Source organism: Falco naumanni, chromosome 15 (assembly GCF_017639655.2).
Source record: "Falco naumanni isolate bFalNau1 chromosome 15, bFalNau1.pat, whole genome shotgun sequence".
Lineage (NCBI taxonomy): Eukaryota > Metazoa > Chordata > Aves > Falconiformes > Falconidae > Falco > Falco naumanni.
The window spans coordinates 10963204-10979685 of NC_054068.1; the positions used below are offsets into that span (position 1 = coordinate 10963204).

At 38.7% G+C, this 16482-nt stretch overlaps 1 protein-coding gene across 2 annotated transcripts in view; it reads left to right on the forward strand.

The window, feature by feature from the left end:
* Window positions 1-16279, forward strand: part of GARRE1 (granule associated Rac and RHOG effector 1) — a 62235-nt gene extending 45956 nt beyond the window's left edge. For both annotated transcript variants that reach the window (XM_040615320.1, XM_040615319.1), the window contains 7 exons: window positions 4302-4399; window positions 5889-6014; window positions 6519-7510; window positions 10040-10205; window positions 11108-11242; window positions 13560-13635; window positions 14187-16279. In XM_040615320.1, the coding sequence (XP_040471254.1) occupies window positions 4302-4399; window positions 5889-6014; window positions 6519-7510; window positions 10040-10205; window positions 11108-11242; window positions 13560-13635; window positions 14187-14507 (1914 nt within the window). In that variant the 3' untranslated portion in view covers window positions 14508-16279. The remainder of the gene's footprint in view (window positions 1-4301; window positions 4400-5888; window positions 6015-6518; window positions 7511-10039; window positions 10206-11107; window positions 11243-13559; window positions 13636-14186) is intronic.
* The last annotated feature ends 203 nt before the right edge of the window (window positions 16280-16482 follow it).

Consider the following 16482-nt stretch of genomic DNA (forward strand, 5'->3'; position numbering starts at 1 on the left):
TGTGTACTTTGTAGCCTCTGTTACTAGAGAGAACATAGAACTTGTAGTTCATACTGAAATAGAAAGGTTTCAAATCTAAAGATGATAGTGTTAAAAAGAAACACCCCTTCGTCTCCTCCTCTCAGATAAGCTTTAAAAACTGCCATTTTTTTCATTTCTTCTCTGCTTTGCATGGAAGGTGAGTTTCCCGCCCCAACATAAACCAGGAAGTCCCCTGCACCAACTAATGCTACCTGACATCTCCAACAGAGGACAGCACCTTAAACACCTTGATATAGACATGTGTTCTTTTAGAAACAAATCCCATGAATTTTACAGTATCTAAAGAGTTGCTAAAAATATATGCTTGGAACATATGCTGAAAAGAAAATGCATTTGTGCTCCCATAACGTATTACTGCAATCTCTTCATTTAATAAAGTGGTCATTCATGACACTGGTTTTTTTTTGGACTACTGTGAATTTTCATTTGACTGGACAAACAAAATGGGGGCAAGAATGCAACAGGATAGGAGGGAAATGCGAGTACAAAGGTACATTGTTGCCTATGATAATTTGTCAAGTATTCTTTGAATAATCTTTAACCTACAATGAGCTAAATGCTTCTTGCTAATTCATATACTCTTTCTTTGTTCAAGGTGGTGGCAGGCCATCAGGACTTTGTAACTAATTGTAATTTCTGATGAAAGAATCCATATTGCTACATACTATGTAAATACTGCATTTTTCAAACAAATCACACAGCTGACTAAGTGACTTTGACCTTCTGTCCTAGTTCATGAAACCACGTGCGTTTTAGTATCGCTAGTAGGTTCTCCAGTAATGGTGACTGATAAATTGTAAATGATAAATTTGTCAGATATTTCTGCTTTGTTATTCCTTCGATACTAGATAGATATCAGATATCAGACATTAGATATTTCCTTAATATTAAATATCTACTAGAAGTGGGTTCACGTCACACTAGAATTCAACTGACTTTTCATGTAAAGAAGACCTAAAATCTAAGGGACGGACCTTCCGTATCGTAACGGCAGTACATCTGCAGTCCACCCCTACTTCACTGTGGTAGATGGATTTAAGGATAGGAGACGGTGGTGCACTAACCGTTATGTACACTAACCATTATGTATAAGGAAGTTTTGCAAGGAGGCATAAGAAGGTGGTATCTTTGCAGGGGGAGAAAGAGCTGCGGAATAGTAGGATTGATCAAATTTCTACTGAGGTGTTTTCGAGAATTGTGTATTACATTATTAATAAATACAAGAAGAACTAGAAAAAAGGATATGATTAAGTAGGATTGTCTTCATTTGCTGTAGATCGTGGTAGGATGTTGGGAGTCAGCAGCAAGGTACAGGAAATGAGTCCAAGAAACAAACTGATTTTCAGCAGCCCTATGGGACTGTGCTGTAACTCAGGAGGAGTTCTTGGCTCCTGAGTGTCTAGGTGAGGAATGCCCTGGAGGATGCTGCACCTCCCACCGTTTCCTTTCCAAGGGGTTTCAGTGTTGTGCACACCCGAGTCCTGCCCTGATGAGATTCGTTTAGGGAATGGCCTGAGGCACATTCGGACTCGGGAGCCTGGAAATTTGCTGGTGTCCCCCAGTCTAGACATAACTAGTTAGACCTGCTGGTAATTAAAGTGCTGATATTATTCAGGTTTATCATAACATTTGGCGAGTTGTCAGCATAATTTATACATTCGCACAAATGACAGTGCTGATACAAGGAATACTAGATGTGTTGAATCATGAATGTCTCCATAGATTTTTGCATGAACCTCAGGTTCTGAAAGTAGCAGGTTTCTGTCTTCAAAGACAAAGTAATGAGCTATACACATGACAAAATACTTGCAAGCCTTCTATCCTTCATTAATTCTCACTTTGATTTGTTACAGTTTGGAAGGGTGTGAGGGTTGAGGTTTTTCTTTGTAAGCTATGTGCCATAATTCTTTACAAGATTCAATTATGCTTGTATGTAGTCTCATGCAACGACAAGAAATTGCAGTTTGCTGCTTAAAAGCATTCTTTGGGTGGAAGTGAGAGAGGAAACACCTGTAAAACAAGAACAATAGCTGTCTGATGCACAGGAAGCTATCCTCTAAGCACCCGCCAGGCGGGGAGGGAGAACATGTTTATTTTTTGTAGAACTTGGGTAAATGAATCATGGGACAATATTACATAGTCTTTGGATTACTACTTTTAGAAACTAAGCTGTCTGCATTAGTTCAGAATTGTGTGTCATTTAAATGCCAGATTTTGAAAAAGAACATTACTTGACAGTCTCACCATCTTCAGCCTGTCTTGCCATGTGCCTTTTAAGAAGAAACTTGCTAAGAGTGGAAAGCACAATGAGATATTTATGTTTGCTTGGTTATTTTAGGCTTCAGGTTTTTTAACATAAATAATTTTTTAAAGTGCAGTTTTTTACCTTAGCATGTATATTAAGAATTGTATTTTTCAGATTTGGGTCAGCTGAAGAAATCTCAGTGTTTGAATTAAGTAATGTGTTTTAAAATAGTTGAATTCAGAGGATGAGTGGAAATTAAGCTTTGAATTGGCCTCATGCAGAGTCATGAGAAGAAGGTTTAACTGAGTCTCTAGCCATCCTTTTTTGTGCTAGTAGATCCCAATGTACGTTGCAGAAGCACTGAATTTCCTAATAATGTTTAAATCCCAGATGTCATAACTCTGACCAAATGTTGAGAAATGTAAAACCCTTTTTTAAAGGGAGAAAAGGAAGGTATGGGAGAGAGGGCAGGGTTGGGATAGGACACAGCACCCACAACAAAGCCCAGACAATGAGCACTACGGTCCACCGCTATCACAAGCTGATGTAGGTCTGCACAAATCAGAATTTTAGTTCTAATTTACAGGTCCGAGATGCAGGCAGTATTTTTTGTGGGTGCTGAAAACAATGACTTCTAATTTCATTTCTTCTTATCCCAACTATATAAATGTAATATAGCTGAACTGCAGATTACCAAATTACATAAAATGATTAAAATAGTACAACTACAAGGAAAAAAAGTAATGGAATTGCCCTATTATGAAATGAGAGGTATTTTCGTGAGTGGATAATAGCATGGAGTTTTGTCACTGTGCTTAGACATGTTTTACAGGTTTGAATAAACTCTAGCAAATGCTTAGAGTCAACGGGAGAAAAAGTAAGGTCTTATGCTCAAGTACCTAAAAGGTGGGAAATAATTGTGTTCAGGTGTCACTGGGTGTTTTTTTAAAGCAAGATAAAGAAGGGACTCTCAGCATTATTCATATTTCACTTTTCTTCATAACTAGTAGCAGACAACCAGTCAGAAGTAGAACCAGTGTAGGATGACTGCAAAAAAACCAGGAATATCCCTTGAGGCTTATTTATACTGGAGGACTTTTTGCCATTTCAAGGATAAATGGTACAGCTAATCTGCTAGTCACTGAAGCAAGAACTGCTGACTGCTGCCAAAAAGCTGCTGGTTCAGCATGACCAAAATAGGAAATTATGGAAATGATCAAAAAGGCCAACCCATGCAGGCTGGACAACAACAGAAAGCACAAACCAAATATGGCACTTAATATCACTGGTATTAATGTTTAAATGAAGCTGAAGTGAATCCATTCCTCCTCGATTCCATAAAAAGAAAGGTTCATGACAGAAGGCTGGTTTTCAAGATTTTCATGATGTCTTACAGGAGGCTCAGAATTCAACAAATTGAACAGTCACTTTTCTTCTCTTTATGTAATAGGGAATTAGTAATAGTACAGTTCCATCGGGTAGAATGGAGAAAGGTTGGTGTGGGATTTTATAACCTTAAAAAGGGAGGGGGGGGTGTTAAGCCTTTTGAGCTATGTGACGGGTTTCAGACTAAATACTACTTATCTATATGATACCATGCACTGCAGTTAAATTATTTTAAATATTTTGATAAATAGATGTTTGGGAGCTATTAAAGTAGTAATAGTGCCACACCTCTCACAGGTAGGGGCTGTTACATGAAGCCATTGGTAACTACCAGCTGTTAGGTAAAGGAGTTGGTAACTACGTAGTGATACATAACTACAGTACGCAATTGAGAAGAATTAAGTCCTTGAAATACAGACTGCTTTATCAAACTGATTTTCTCTTTAGATGTTAAAAAAGAAATCAACTTACAATGATTTTGTGACTTGATTTGGTTTTATCTGGTTATTTTTTTGTACCTGTAGTGTGGCAGGACGTTGAGACTATTGCATCTTAATGACAGGAGTGATAAAATAACTAGAAGTAATTCTTAAAATTATTTCCCTTTTATTTTAATTTTATTTGCTAGGTGGTTGTGGACACAGCACAGATTGAAAATAAAGAAGCCTATGCTCCTCAGATAAGTTTAGAAGGATCCAGAATTGTGGTGCAAGTTCCATCAACTTGGTAAATAAAAATACCGTATTGCAGATTATATTAATGGCTATGACTGAAATATAGGGAAAGATATTGCGGTACCTATGGAAGAGAGAATGCTATATAATTATGGCACGTCTCCCTAAGCTCCTTTCTCTGGAACTGTTTGGATACCACCATTCCTTACAGACCACGGCTGTACTTTAGCTGTCTCTGTACTAGCGCTGCCTCTGTTGGAGGCAATAGAAGAGGGGTGGCGTGGGGGGCACTAAGACATACTTTCAAAGAAAAAGTAAAAGCTTGATGATGAAAGAGAAGGAAAAAAATCCTACAGTATTCCTGGTATGCTCCTCCCCAGCAGGTCCTCACATCTGTTGCCCCAGGAAGGCCAGGAATTAGGTGAGATTAATGCGAGAGCTTTAGCTCTGTCTTCACTGAGCTGTTCTTTAAGCGCTGCCGTGAACCGCAGAACTCTGGTCCAAAAGACACTATGCCTGCCGGCTTACTTGACTGCCTAGTAAACACTGGTAGGATTGACCTGCAGTTTAGGTGAGGATTTCTTCCCTTTCGAAACAACGATTTGGAACTAGAACACTTCATTCTCTCTGACTTGGTGTTAAGAATTTCAGTACAACGCCGTTCATTCATCCGAAGCCTTAGTGAGGTAGCCTGTTACAGGTGGTACCAGCGAGGTGTCCAGAAGGACGACAAGTCAACTGATCGTGTGGTTACCCAAATACGTCTTGAATTCTTCTATAAACTGTCGCTCCTCCCTTCTCTTTATGTGAATTGCTCTGTTAGGAAAGACCGGCCGTCGCGCAGAGCTCTGCGCCAGGCTTGGTGCGCTCTGGGAGAGCTCCGCCTGCTGACATGCGGTGAGAGTGCCTCTGGGCTCGGCTCGGGGGGCTCCTGAAGTCCTCCGCAAATGTCCTAACGCTGAGATTGAAGTTATTCTGGTTCCACCTCAGACTTAGTCCTAATTCTGTGCCGTTAATGAGGAAAATTCAGTAGTCCGTCCTGCATCTTCACAGCTCGGTAAAATTTTCCTGTTTGGAAAAAAACCAAAAAACCAACCAACCCTGTTGGATATGCTGAGTGATTTCCCACGTGGAATCTGTCAGGCTGAGGGTTCTCAGCAATGGACTCCGGGCTGCAGCCGTGCGCTGGTGTTCTGTCAGGCTTGTTGAGTTGTCATTTACCAGAAATGGGCTTTGTGTATTTGTTCTTTCTTACCTCTGTGCCTGCTCAGCTAAAGAGCTAATCATTAATCATGATTTGAAAATAAATTATATAACTCTTTAATTTTATCGTTATATTAGTCGTATATTCAACAGTAGAAAAACAGGCTGCAGGCAGTCTTTAGGAACCCTCAGGCATTCATTCATACATTATGCTGCCTTTACTAGTTGCACCTCTGTAAGAGTAGTAGTAATGCATTAATTGGCCTGTTGTTATCGGACTAGTATGGTGAAATTGTTTAATTAAAAAAAAAATTATAATCTTAACTTAATGATTACAGGTGTCTGAAAGAAGATCCAGCAACAATGTCTTTGCTACAGAGGAGTCTGGATCCAGAGAAGACTTTGGGGCTAGTAGATGTGCTCTACACTGCTGTGTTTGATGTATACAGGTGGAAGGAAGGAAGGTACATCTCCTCTTGAGCCTCATGCTCTACTTTCCTATTTAAAACGAAGAAATCATTGTTGAAAGATCTGTACTGAGGAATTTGATAGTGCCATTTGCCAGAAGGGAAAACAGTAGACAAACTGAGAGTAAGAAATTGGAAATCTACATAGGTACCTTGTGGGTACATAGAGAGATACAGCACTCTTTTTTTTAATACCAAACCAGCAGCTTATCCAAGTGTACAAAAGTGTTTGTTTTTCTTTTACTAAAATAATTGATTTATATTAAATTAGTCTCTGTTTAGGTCTTGAAGTAAAATTAAAATTTCTTAAGGGATGGAAAGTTGTTAATGCTATTGCAAATAGCAGTAATAATTTGCATTGTTACCATAAGAAGTGGCTGATGAACTTGGTGATCTTTGCTTTTGTTTCTTTCAGTAGCTATTACTCTGATGCATTTTCCTCCAAAGTGCAAACTCAGTTGTGTATTAGGTAGTTTGATAGACATGTTTTTGTTGATGCAGGGAGCAAGCTTTGCCTTGTATTCAGATCCAGTTGCAGCGTGAAATCTCAGACTTTGGGAATCCAGTTGACGTGCCATCCGGAAATGGAAGCAAATCTTCAGGTGGTCTGCAAAAGACGTTCTCAAAACTGACTTCACGGTTTACAAAAAAAACTTCCTGCACCAGTGCAAGTAATACTGGAAGTTATTCAATCCCCAACACACCTTCCAAAAATGTCTTCATAAGTTCCAACTCGGAGGAGAAAGCTAAAATGCCTGCTAACATAGATGCACGGTTACAAAGCATTTTGAACATTGGTAATTTTCCTAGGACTGCAGATCCGCTGCAGTCAATGCAGAGCACAAATAATCAGCTAGTGAATGGGTTTCTAATTGAAAGACGGGACAACTTTTTCAAACCGGATGATGGCAAGGATGACAAAGGTATGAATTTACCAACTGACCAAGAAATGCAGGATGTTATAGATTTCTTGTCTGGTTTTAACATGGGCAAATCCCAGCAGACTTCTCCAATGGTGAAAAGAAGGAACTCTGTTGCATCCTCTGCAGCAACAGAACAAAAATCAGGAGCAGTACAACAGCAACCGCAATCTGTCTCTCATACACCACTGCATCCTTCTCAGCAAGGCTTGTCACAGCAACAACAGTCACAAAAGCAGCAGCAGCAGCAGATGCAGTATTACCAACACTTGCTTCAACCTATTGGACCACAGCAACGTGTACCTGCCAAATGGCTGACTAATTCTTCACAGCAGCCAGCCCAGGCTGTTGGAGCTGGATTGTCTCATATAAACCAGTGGAACAATCCTGGTTTTTCAGATTTAAGCTCTGATTTGTACAGCTTGGGTCTTGTGAGCAGCTATATGGACAATGTGGTGTCAGAGATGTTAGGACAGAAACCACAAGGACCTAGAAACAACACTTGGCCAAATCGTGACCAAACTGATGGAGTGTTTGGGATGTTGGGAGAAATCCTGCCTTTTGACCCTGCAGGTGTGTGTCTTTTCCTTTCTTACACTTTTTTTAAGGGTCCTTTTACAAAGAATACTGTTAAATATTGCTAGCAGTAACTGTCACTTCCAGGTGCTGGAGTGCTTACAAAGGCGAACATATTTATATGTATGCCTTCCTTCTTTTTCAACAGAAGGTGTACTAAAGTACAAGTAACTTCTGTTAAGTAAGAATCGGAACGAATTCTTTGTTTCTTGTCCCAGATGGTAGTAGTTCAGACCTTCTCTGTATGGACCACATGAAAATACTGAAGCAGATATTTACAGATGATGTATCTCCTATCGTTAATTTGTATAACTGTTTAAAACCAAACTCCTGAACGTACATATTCCATATCTTTCCCGAATAATCCTTCCAGCTCTTCCCCAGTCTTGCTGTCTGGAGATACAGCCAGATCGCCTCTTCCCCATGTCTCCCTGCATTTCCTTTCCGTTACGGTGCAATTCCATGGGATTCATACTGGTTCCTATTCTACAGCTGTTAGTGAAGTGAAAAGCTTGGACGCTGAAAGATTAGGGACTAAAGAGCAAGTGCCATGTGGTTTGCCAGATGTATTTGAACCACCAATAAATTGTGAATGTAGAGGGATTATTGTCAAAGATGAAGTGAGCTAAAATTTTATAGCCATAAGCAAATAGCTAAAGATGATGAAATTGACTGTAGAGCCTAAAAGGAGATTAATGAATTCTTCTGATGATAGTACTAAAAACAACTGAAAAATCTATCATCTCATAAATATAATTTCTGTTGGCCTGGGACGTGGCTACAGAAACCTTTGTAGTACGCATTTATGAAAGCTGCCTGGAGAGAGGCAGCACTAAAACTAACAGGAAAACCTTTTATCAAACCATGAATATGTTTCCTGTGCTCATTTGCATGTGTGTGTTAGGACTGTGTAAGCGTCTCAGAAATCAGTTCGTTTTACTTATAGTTTTGATAGTTGTTTTGTCAACTTGGTTGATAAATTACTGGAAGTTCGTAAGGCAAAATTAGGCATCGTAGTTATCAAAAGCTTCTTAATAATTCTAAGTCTGAATTAGCTTCATCTTATTTAAACTTAACGATGGTATGTACTTAATGATTATCACAGCCTTTTACGGAAGGGTAAAATTATTTTCACCGAGCACCAAGTTACATGTATGTGTAGAGGGAAAAAAAGAATGCATTGTTACAAGAGACTGCCATTTTTAGCATTGTGAATCCATTATATTTCTGTAGTTTTTTCCTTTTGATCTACATAAGGCTACTTGTTTTGTTCCATTTGATATGGTTAATATTAAGGACTTTGAAAGCAATACTCTGAAAAGGTAGCTTAAGTTGATGCATGGCACTCTGTGGATTAAGATACATGTTTCTAGTTGAAGTGGTAAGTAAACAGTTTTTTCCACAAGTCTGGGGTTTAAAAAACCCAAATGAAACAAAAATCCCTTCCAATCAAATAGATTTTTCCATTGAAAAGATAACTTCCCTTGATATAACTTGCCAGGGTGAGCTGTGATACAGGAATTTTCAATTTGAGCTCTAGTTGTAGTACAGAAAGCTTTAAACCACAAAACTTTCATTTCCAGACTGTACATTCATCATTTGAAACAAATGGCATTACTTTTTTGATAAATATTTTTAGAGCCTGAAAATGTCTCTTTTTCAGATGCAAATCCGCTAATTAAGAATTTAAAAAATCGAGGGCTTTTCATGTCAAAGGCTTAACTAGTTACCAAAAATGTATTTTGCAGTACTTTTATCATCTGTAAGAAGCTGATGAAGGAATGTAAAACGTTTTTGGATTAAGGCTTTTGCTGTGTCTGCTCAAGATGGTGCTTATCACTTATCAGGTCACTTACCAGATGCTTGGGAGACGTAAAGCACTTTAAAAATGGAAGGATTTTTATTTTTAAGAATTACTGCTTTTTTCTCTTAAATATCAAACGTATTTGGAAGTACCTTGCAGGTCAGGATCAGAATGTTTTTGAAATTGTCTAGTCTTCGTAAAGTGTAGGTGGCTTCTGGGTTGTATTTTCTAACATGATCAATCTGAGATTCTGATTTCTCAAAGCAAGCAGGATCACAGCCTAGCTGGAAATCCTGTTGCAATCTGGAATCAACTATAATAATTATGTTCTTTTTCTACGAGCTTGGGTAAATGTTCAGGCTTTAATTCTGTCAGTGTCCACTGATGGGACATCGGACCTTTCAGTGTATAGACATGATCATAGTGACAAATACTGTTTCCCTGACAGAATGCAAGGGGCAGGTGTACTTCCATGTGAGAATTACTATTCACCACACGTGGATGGTGCGTATCTACCTCTAAAAACATTTCCCATTCAGTGCTACTCAGTGTTCTTCACTGCTCCATGAAAAGCTATCAACTGCTGTATGGCATTTATTATCAGTGAGGGAATTATTTTCGGTTGTTGGGGTATAGTCAAGCCCAAAGGATTAAATGAGGGGGATAATTGCAGTAGAAATAGCTGAATGTCAGCAACTGACTTCTTGGTTTCTTTTATTCAGTTGGCTCCGATCCAGAATTTGCCCGCTATGTTGCTGGGGTCAACCAGGCTATGCAACAAAAAAGGCAAGCACAGCTCGTCCGTCGTCCAAGCAACACACGTAGCAACTGGCCTCTTCCTGATGATCCTCATAAAACCTGGCCTTTTCCTGAGTATTTCACAGAAGGGTAAGAGTCTGGACAGGCTACATATTTTTATTGTGTATATGAGCCCATTTTACACTCAAACTTGGCAGAATGTGGGAATACTGAGGGGGGTTGTTTTGGTTTTTTTCCCCAATTGCTGCTGCATCTGTAGAAGCTGCCCTTCGTTACATCAAGAGTGAGAAATCTGAGCCCTCCCTGCTTTGCTGATACTGAAGCACTGCCGTTTGTTTGATGTCTTCTTTAGGGTGGCAAATATACAGACTTTGACTCGAACAGAGAAAATAAGGAATTTATAGCAGATTCATTCAGAACGGTTTTCTTTTGGTATTTTGAAAACCTTTAAGACCTAGTTTTGATGAAAAGTGATGCTGTCAAAGTTGCAGCGCCTAACTCTGAATTCAGCTTTCCAGATTTTAGGCACTTAAAATTTTGGTGGTACTGTAAGGCAGGTACCTTACAGCAAGCATGTTAGTAGTTCTTAATCTCTTCCAAATCGTAACTATTTATTACAAGAGAAGTTTTTCAAGACCCTCGGTCCATTTGTCCATAATAGCTGTGACTCTCAAGCTAGCTCAAAACCAGTAGGACAAGTACATGTTCCAGCTCAGTTTTGCAAAGAGTCAAGTGCTTAGCGATTCCAAAACCAGCTATCACTTGTTATCCCTTCCTGACCAAGGGAAACGCTTTTAATTTGTATAATTATTTTAGTAAAATACATAAAGTGACTGTAACAGACACGGCAGTTGATGTGATCGCTCAGAAGTAAGCGAAAGTAGTTGTATTACTGGTACATTTTACCAAGTATTGAATTTTTTCTGCTCTGAGGTATCACCTGTAACAAAGATTCAGCGTGCCTAGCTAGGGCATACGGTCTGGACCAGGTGCTGTAAATACAAGGACTAATACAACGTTTTGTCTTGCAGTGATGTGACAAATAGCTGGTCTGGTACTCAAGGAGACTCTGCCAGCTCAAGTGATGAGACCTCCTCAGCTAATGGAGACAGTTTGTTCTCCATGTTCTCAGGGCCAGACCTTGTTGCTGCTGTAAAGCAGCGAAGGTGAGCAAAACAGAAATACATACCGCTTTGTACGATCCTTCTTTTTTTGATAATTTCATCTCAGTAGCCACACAAAGGAAATTCCTGCTGATAAGGTGAAGTTATACAAATGTCAGTTTGCATACTACACTGGATGATATGGATCACCCTATAGTATATCTTCAATGCTAAAGGTTCCCAGATTGAGTTATGTTAGTAGCTGTCTCCTTATACAAACTAGCACCTGTGCACGTAGCCAGTTGTTAGCTGATATTGAGCATCTCTAGAAAAGATCTCACCCTTTTCCTCTTCCACAAGAAACTATTTTGGATGCCACTTCTTTCTAAACTACTGAGGCATCGGAGATGGTTTTTGAATTGGGTTTCTAAAACTCTGTGCTTCGGTGCAGCTTTGTCATGCCCCAAACATTGTGCATTTTGATGCTGGCAAGTTCCTATTTCCTGGTTTGTATTGCAACTGTGTGGCACTCAAGAAGTACAGCTGCTCATGTTGTGTAGACTGTTGTCTCGCCTCGCCTACCACCGCTGTTTCAGTAGTTGTAAATACATGCCTGTTTAGTCCTTTATTTCTGACTGTGAAGAGGAGGTTTAATTGCATTCAAGTATAAGTTTTGTGACTTAAAAAATAAGTCAGGATTTTCAACTGTGAACAATCCAGTTAAAAGTAGTAGTATGAATTGTGACAGTTGCTTTCTGCTTTTCTAAAGGGCTGGAAGCCGGGTATCTTTGGAACCTCCATGATTCCATAGCAGAGGGTAGTTAAGACCATAATAAAAGGCACAAAAGGAAGCACGAATACCAACTCAATTCCAGTCTGGGATCATTTTCTCAAACTATTTTTCAGAGCCTTTTCTAAAAAAAATAAGGAGCTAGTTCTGTAGCCAAATATTTTATTTTTGGTTAGGTCACAGAATAATTTGGGAGTCGATACATATAGATAAAAGATTGTCTGTCTGCTTTTTGGTGACAGAGGAAAGGCAGTGGGTGTACTGCCAGTTTCCTGCAGATCATACCCAGATCGCTGTCTTCATATGCACTGCCAGAGAGGAAGTATACTGGTGTTGAAAATACTGGGACTAAGGCAAGCAGGTTGAAAAGAATCAACAAAAAGAGCTGTTTTCCAGATCTTTACACTTACCAAGATTTTACATAGAGGGGACAGGGACTGAGCTTCAATAAATGCTAAATGGAAATTAATTGAAGAGATTCACCCAATAAGCAGTCACAGAAGAAGTAGTAGTTGTGTGTACAATAAACATCTAATGGGTGAATTAATCTGCCAAGCCACCAGATACCTAGAGGTCGATCATGGAGCAATTAACAAAGCAAGAACAAAAGCCTGTGCTTTATGTAGTGCTCTGAAGAGCAGAATGAAGTTTCCAAAGAGCGTGCTTCATTAAACAAAAACTTAAGCTGAAGTAACAGTACCTACTGCCTTATGTTACTTTCAAGAAGAAAAACATTCTACAAGCGAGGGCCTGACAAAATACCATAGTTAAAAAAATATACAGTAAGAGAAGGCGCAAGGGTTGAGTGTTCTAAACTGACCTGCAAAGGACTGCTCACCTGTGGAGGCCTGATGATTGGAGCATGGTGATATTTATTATTTTTTAAAGGATGAAAGGATAAAAGCTTCTGCTTTAATCTAAACCCATCCACCTCAAATCCCTTCCCCATTAAAAAACAAAACAAAACAAAAACACAAAAACCAACCAAACAAAACCAAGGACAAAACCTTCCAGAATGCACATGTGGTCAAGGAATTCTATTTGATACTAGGTATTATGTCACAAATTTAAACCAAAGGTGTAACATTTTTCCTCGGTGAAGTCACTGTGCTTCAGCAGATGTTTTACTTGCTCAACTGTTTCTCTGTCTTGTCTGTAAAGTTGTATCAGAAAAGGTACTTTAAAAAAAAAAACAACAAAAAGGAGAGCAGATAATGGGAGAAAAAAGGCAATTTCTGGCAGATTTATTCCAAGTGGGCAAAAGACTAGCCCTTCTTCCTTTTGCCTCTATAAACAAGTGCATGTTGCTGAAGCTGTTGCTCAAAGAACTGCTGCACTGTCAAGCCTCTCAGAGTATTCAGCAGTGGATTTCTTTCTACATTGCTGCTTTTGCCTGTATTGAGCCAAACCACATGAAGCAAGACGAGACGTCAGTACACATTCTAGGCTGTCAAGTATGACAGACTGAAACTATGGAATGGTATATGCCAGCGGCAGATTGATGTGGGTGACTCATTTTAACAACAAAAAAGTAAATTTCACTCTTTTTTTTTTTTTTTTTTTTCTTTTGGGGGGTGTGTGTGTGTGCAGAAAACACAGTAGTGGTGAACAGGAACTTAGTATGCTGCCATCACCACCTCTTCCTGCAGCAGATGACCGTAATCAGGTAAGCTGAAAATGGCTTTGCTGAGTCATTTTTCCTGTGTGCATGTCGGGGTGGTTTACCAGCACAGCATCTGTATCTCCAGGTTGCTTACAGCAGCTAAAACACAAACTGTTTGCACTCAAGTAGTACTGGATGCTTTTATCAGTTTCCAATTTTAAATATTAAAATTAGAACTCACCTTTTTCCCTTGTAGCAGAAATTACTGCAAAACCAAAGATTTCAAGTTAAGCTAAGAGGCAACACAGTCAATTTGAATTGTTTGTGCAGAGAAAGCGAAAGCTTCACCCGATTTATTACCTGTCTTGCTAGAAATTTTGACTTGGAGCAGGGCTACTGTATGTCAAGCAAATGTGCTGAAGTAGATAAAAAGGTTTTTCAGTAGGCAGATATTTTAAGAATTTAAGAATTGAGAGTGCCATACACAGGCATCAGTTCTGCTTTCAAACGTAATAAATCTTTGAAAATGTGCTAATGTTTTGCTATTAAAAAAAAAATAAATAAAAATGCCCCCCCCCCCCCAAGAAAAAAACAAACTAATTTTGTTTTCTCAGGATAATAAAACCAAAACCTGGCCTCCGAAGGCACCCTGGCAGCACACGTCCTCTGTCACAAACACGCTACCCAGTCAGAGTACGTCTCTGTATCCGATGAGTAGCCCGGTCAGCCAGTGGAGCGACACGATGCAGATCCTCCAGTCACCCATGTGGGCAGCAGCCAACGACTGTGCTCCAGCAGCAGGAATCTCCTCGAACTTTGCCTACGCGCAGCAGCAGCAATCACAACAGGCTTCCCAGCACAAACAGATGAATAAGGGCTTTAAATCTTTTCCAGTAAAGCACGAACGCAGACCATCTTACCTGCATCAGTACTAACTGCTTTTCGTATTGGAAAACGCAGCACAGGGCCAAACATAAATGACGTAAACTTTGTTTCACAATTGTGTATTGGCTGTATCCTGTTTCTCTCATTAAATATGGAATTGAGGGGGTTTGGGTGAGATACACAAACTCTTGGAATTCTGATTTACAGTGCTGAGCAAATATGGCCAATATGTTTGTTTGTTTGTACATGAAACAGCCCAAAACTGTGATGCAAAAATGCTTTTAAAAACGTGTCTATTGCCTTTACTTTCAGAACCTTTTTTTCAGAAGAACTGTTGAAGGACTACCATGTGAGAAACACTGTATTTTATAGCTATTTTTCATATAGATTTATAGTTGAACATCTTACTGAAACACATTGAATATGTTGAAGCAAATACATAGTGGTCAGTTTGCTCAACACTGTGCAAATTTATAACGGGACAAGCTGTAAAGCCTTTGTATTCTCCGTGACTGGCCTGTGGGCAGCTTTTTTTACATGAAGTGCAACAGCAGCTTTTGGTGTGCCACACAAGTGAGTTCATGATGAAACCGTTGCAGAAGCGGTTGCGAAATAAGAGTTTTGTGGTAGGTTCCTTACGCTCGGTAAAGATCGGCAGAACCACTCAACCTTGTGTCACAAATGTTATCTGAGCTGCTTCAAGGAGGCGGCACCTGTGTGGATAATATGACACTGGTTTTCAAATAAATACACTGTTTCTTACTGCTTCATTTGGCCAAAGGCATTATCCACACAGTGCTCCTTAATTGTGTGAAAATATAGCCTAAAAGACTACTTGCGTGTATTTAAAGTCTTATTTCAGATGCTACAGTTGATTAAAAATTGTGAGCTGGCTCAGAAGATACTAAACTGAAATGTGGGGTAGCATTTAGTTAAAAGAACGTTATTTTTTTTAAAAGGATAAAGTAATTATTTGCAGTCAATATGTGCCATTAAGTGAACCTGTGGAATTAGGAATAATCTTCCAACCAAAGTGGATCCGGGAGAGTGACTGGTGCTTAAAAACTGAAGAACAATGGTAAATATATGTATAGCTATCCCACTGTATATTAATTGAGATTACAGAAGATTCTTTATATAGTTAGAGCTTATTTAAATTTTCATATTTCATCTTTGAAAGAGTCTAAAAACCACAATATTTTCTGGTATAAGAGTTTTGACAGTATTAATCTTATTTTTGTATTTTTCTTAAGTCATATCATTCTAATATGTTAACTACTAGTAAAATGGGTTATTAGTTCTAACTACATAATTTTTCAATGAAGATAAAGCACATTTGTTGTTTTTGTTTTTACAAGCTAAGTACATCTATATGTAAAGATACCAAAAAATAAATACGTTATATGTATATATAAATAAAAAAGTATACACAACACTAAAACTATTAAACATTTGGGTATTTAAAACCCATCCACCTTTTTTGTTTGTATGGTGACGGGCTATATTTGCAGGCCCAGATTGTTACCTTTTGTGCTGTTTGAGGATGCCAATGTTGCCTGTATTTATGATATTGTCACCATGTTTTCTGAAACTTCATACTTACCATGTTTACAAAGATTTGTTTGCTGTACATAGACTTTTTACAGTAATGTGCTTTGCACAATCAGTGTGGCTTCTGTCTGTAAATTGTTAATGGTCTGTACTACTATAATTTTGAAAACCCTCTGCTGAAAATGTTAGTGGTTATTTAACTTGATGAATGGTTTTGAGTTTCCTAAATCTTGTCATTTAGATCTAATATTAAATCCTAGATTTGGCTGTATTTACTGGTTATTCATACTAAGACCAAAATGGTAGTTAACGAAAACACTTAATTTCAAACTTTTTCTAACAAGTGCCAAAATTATCGCTATAGTTTTTGCAGTTTATTTGTAATTACAAATGCTGGCAAGTTTCTGGACCTACATAAGTGAATTGTGAAAACAAAGAAAGTTTGTCTGCATTTTGACCACGTAGGTGCTACTA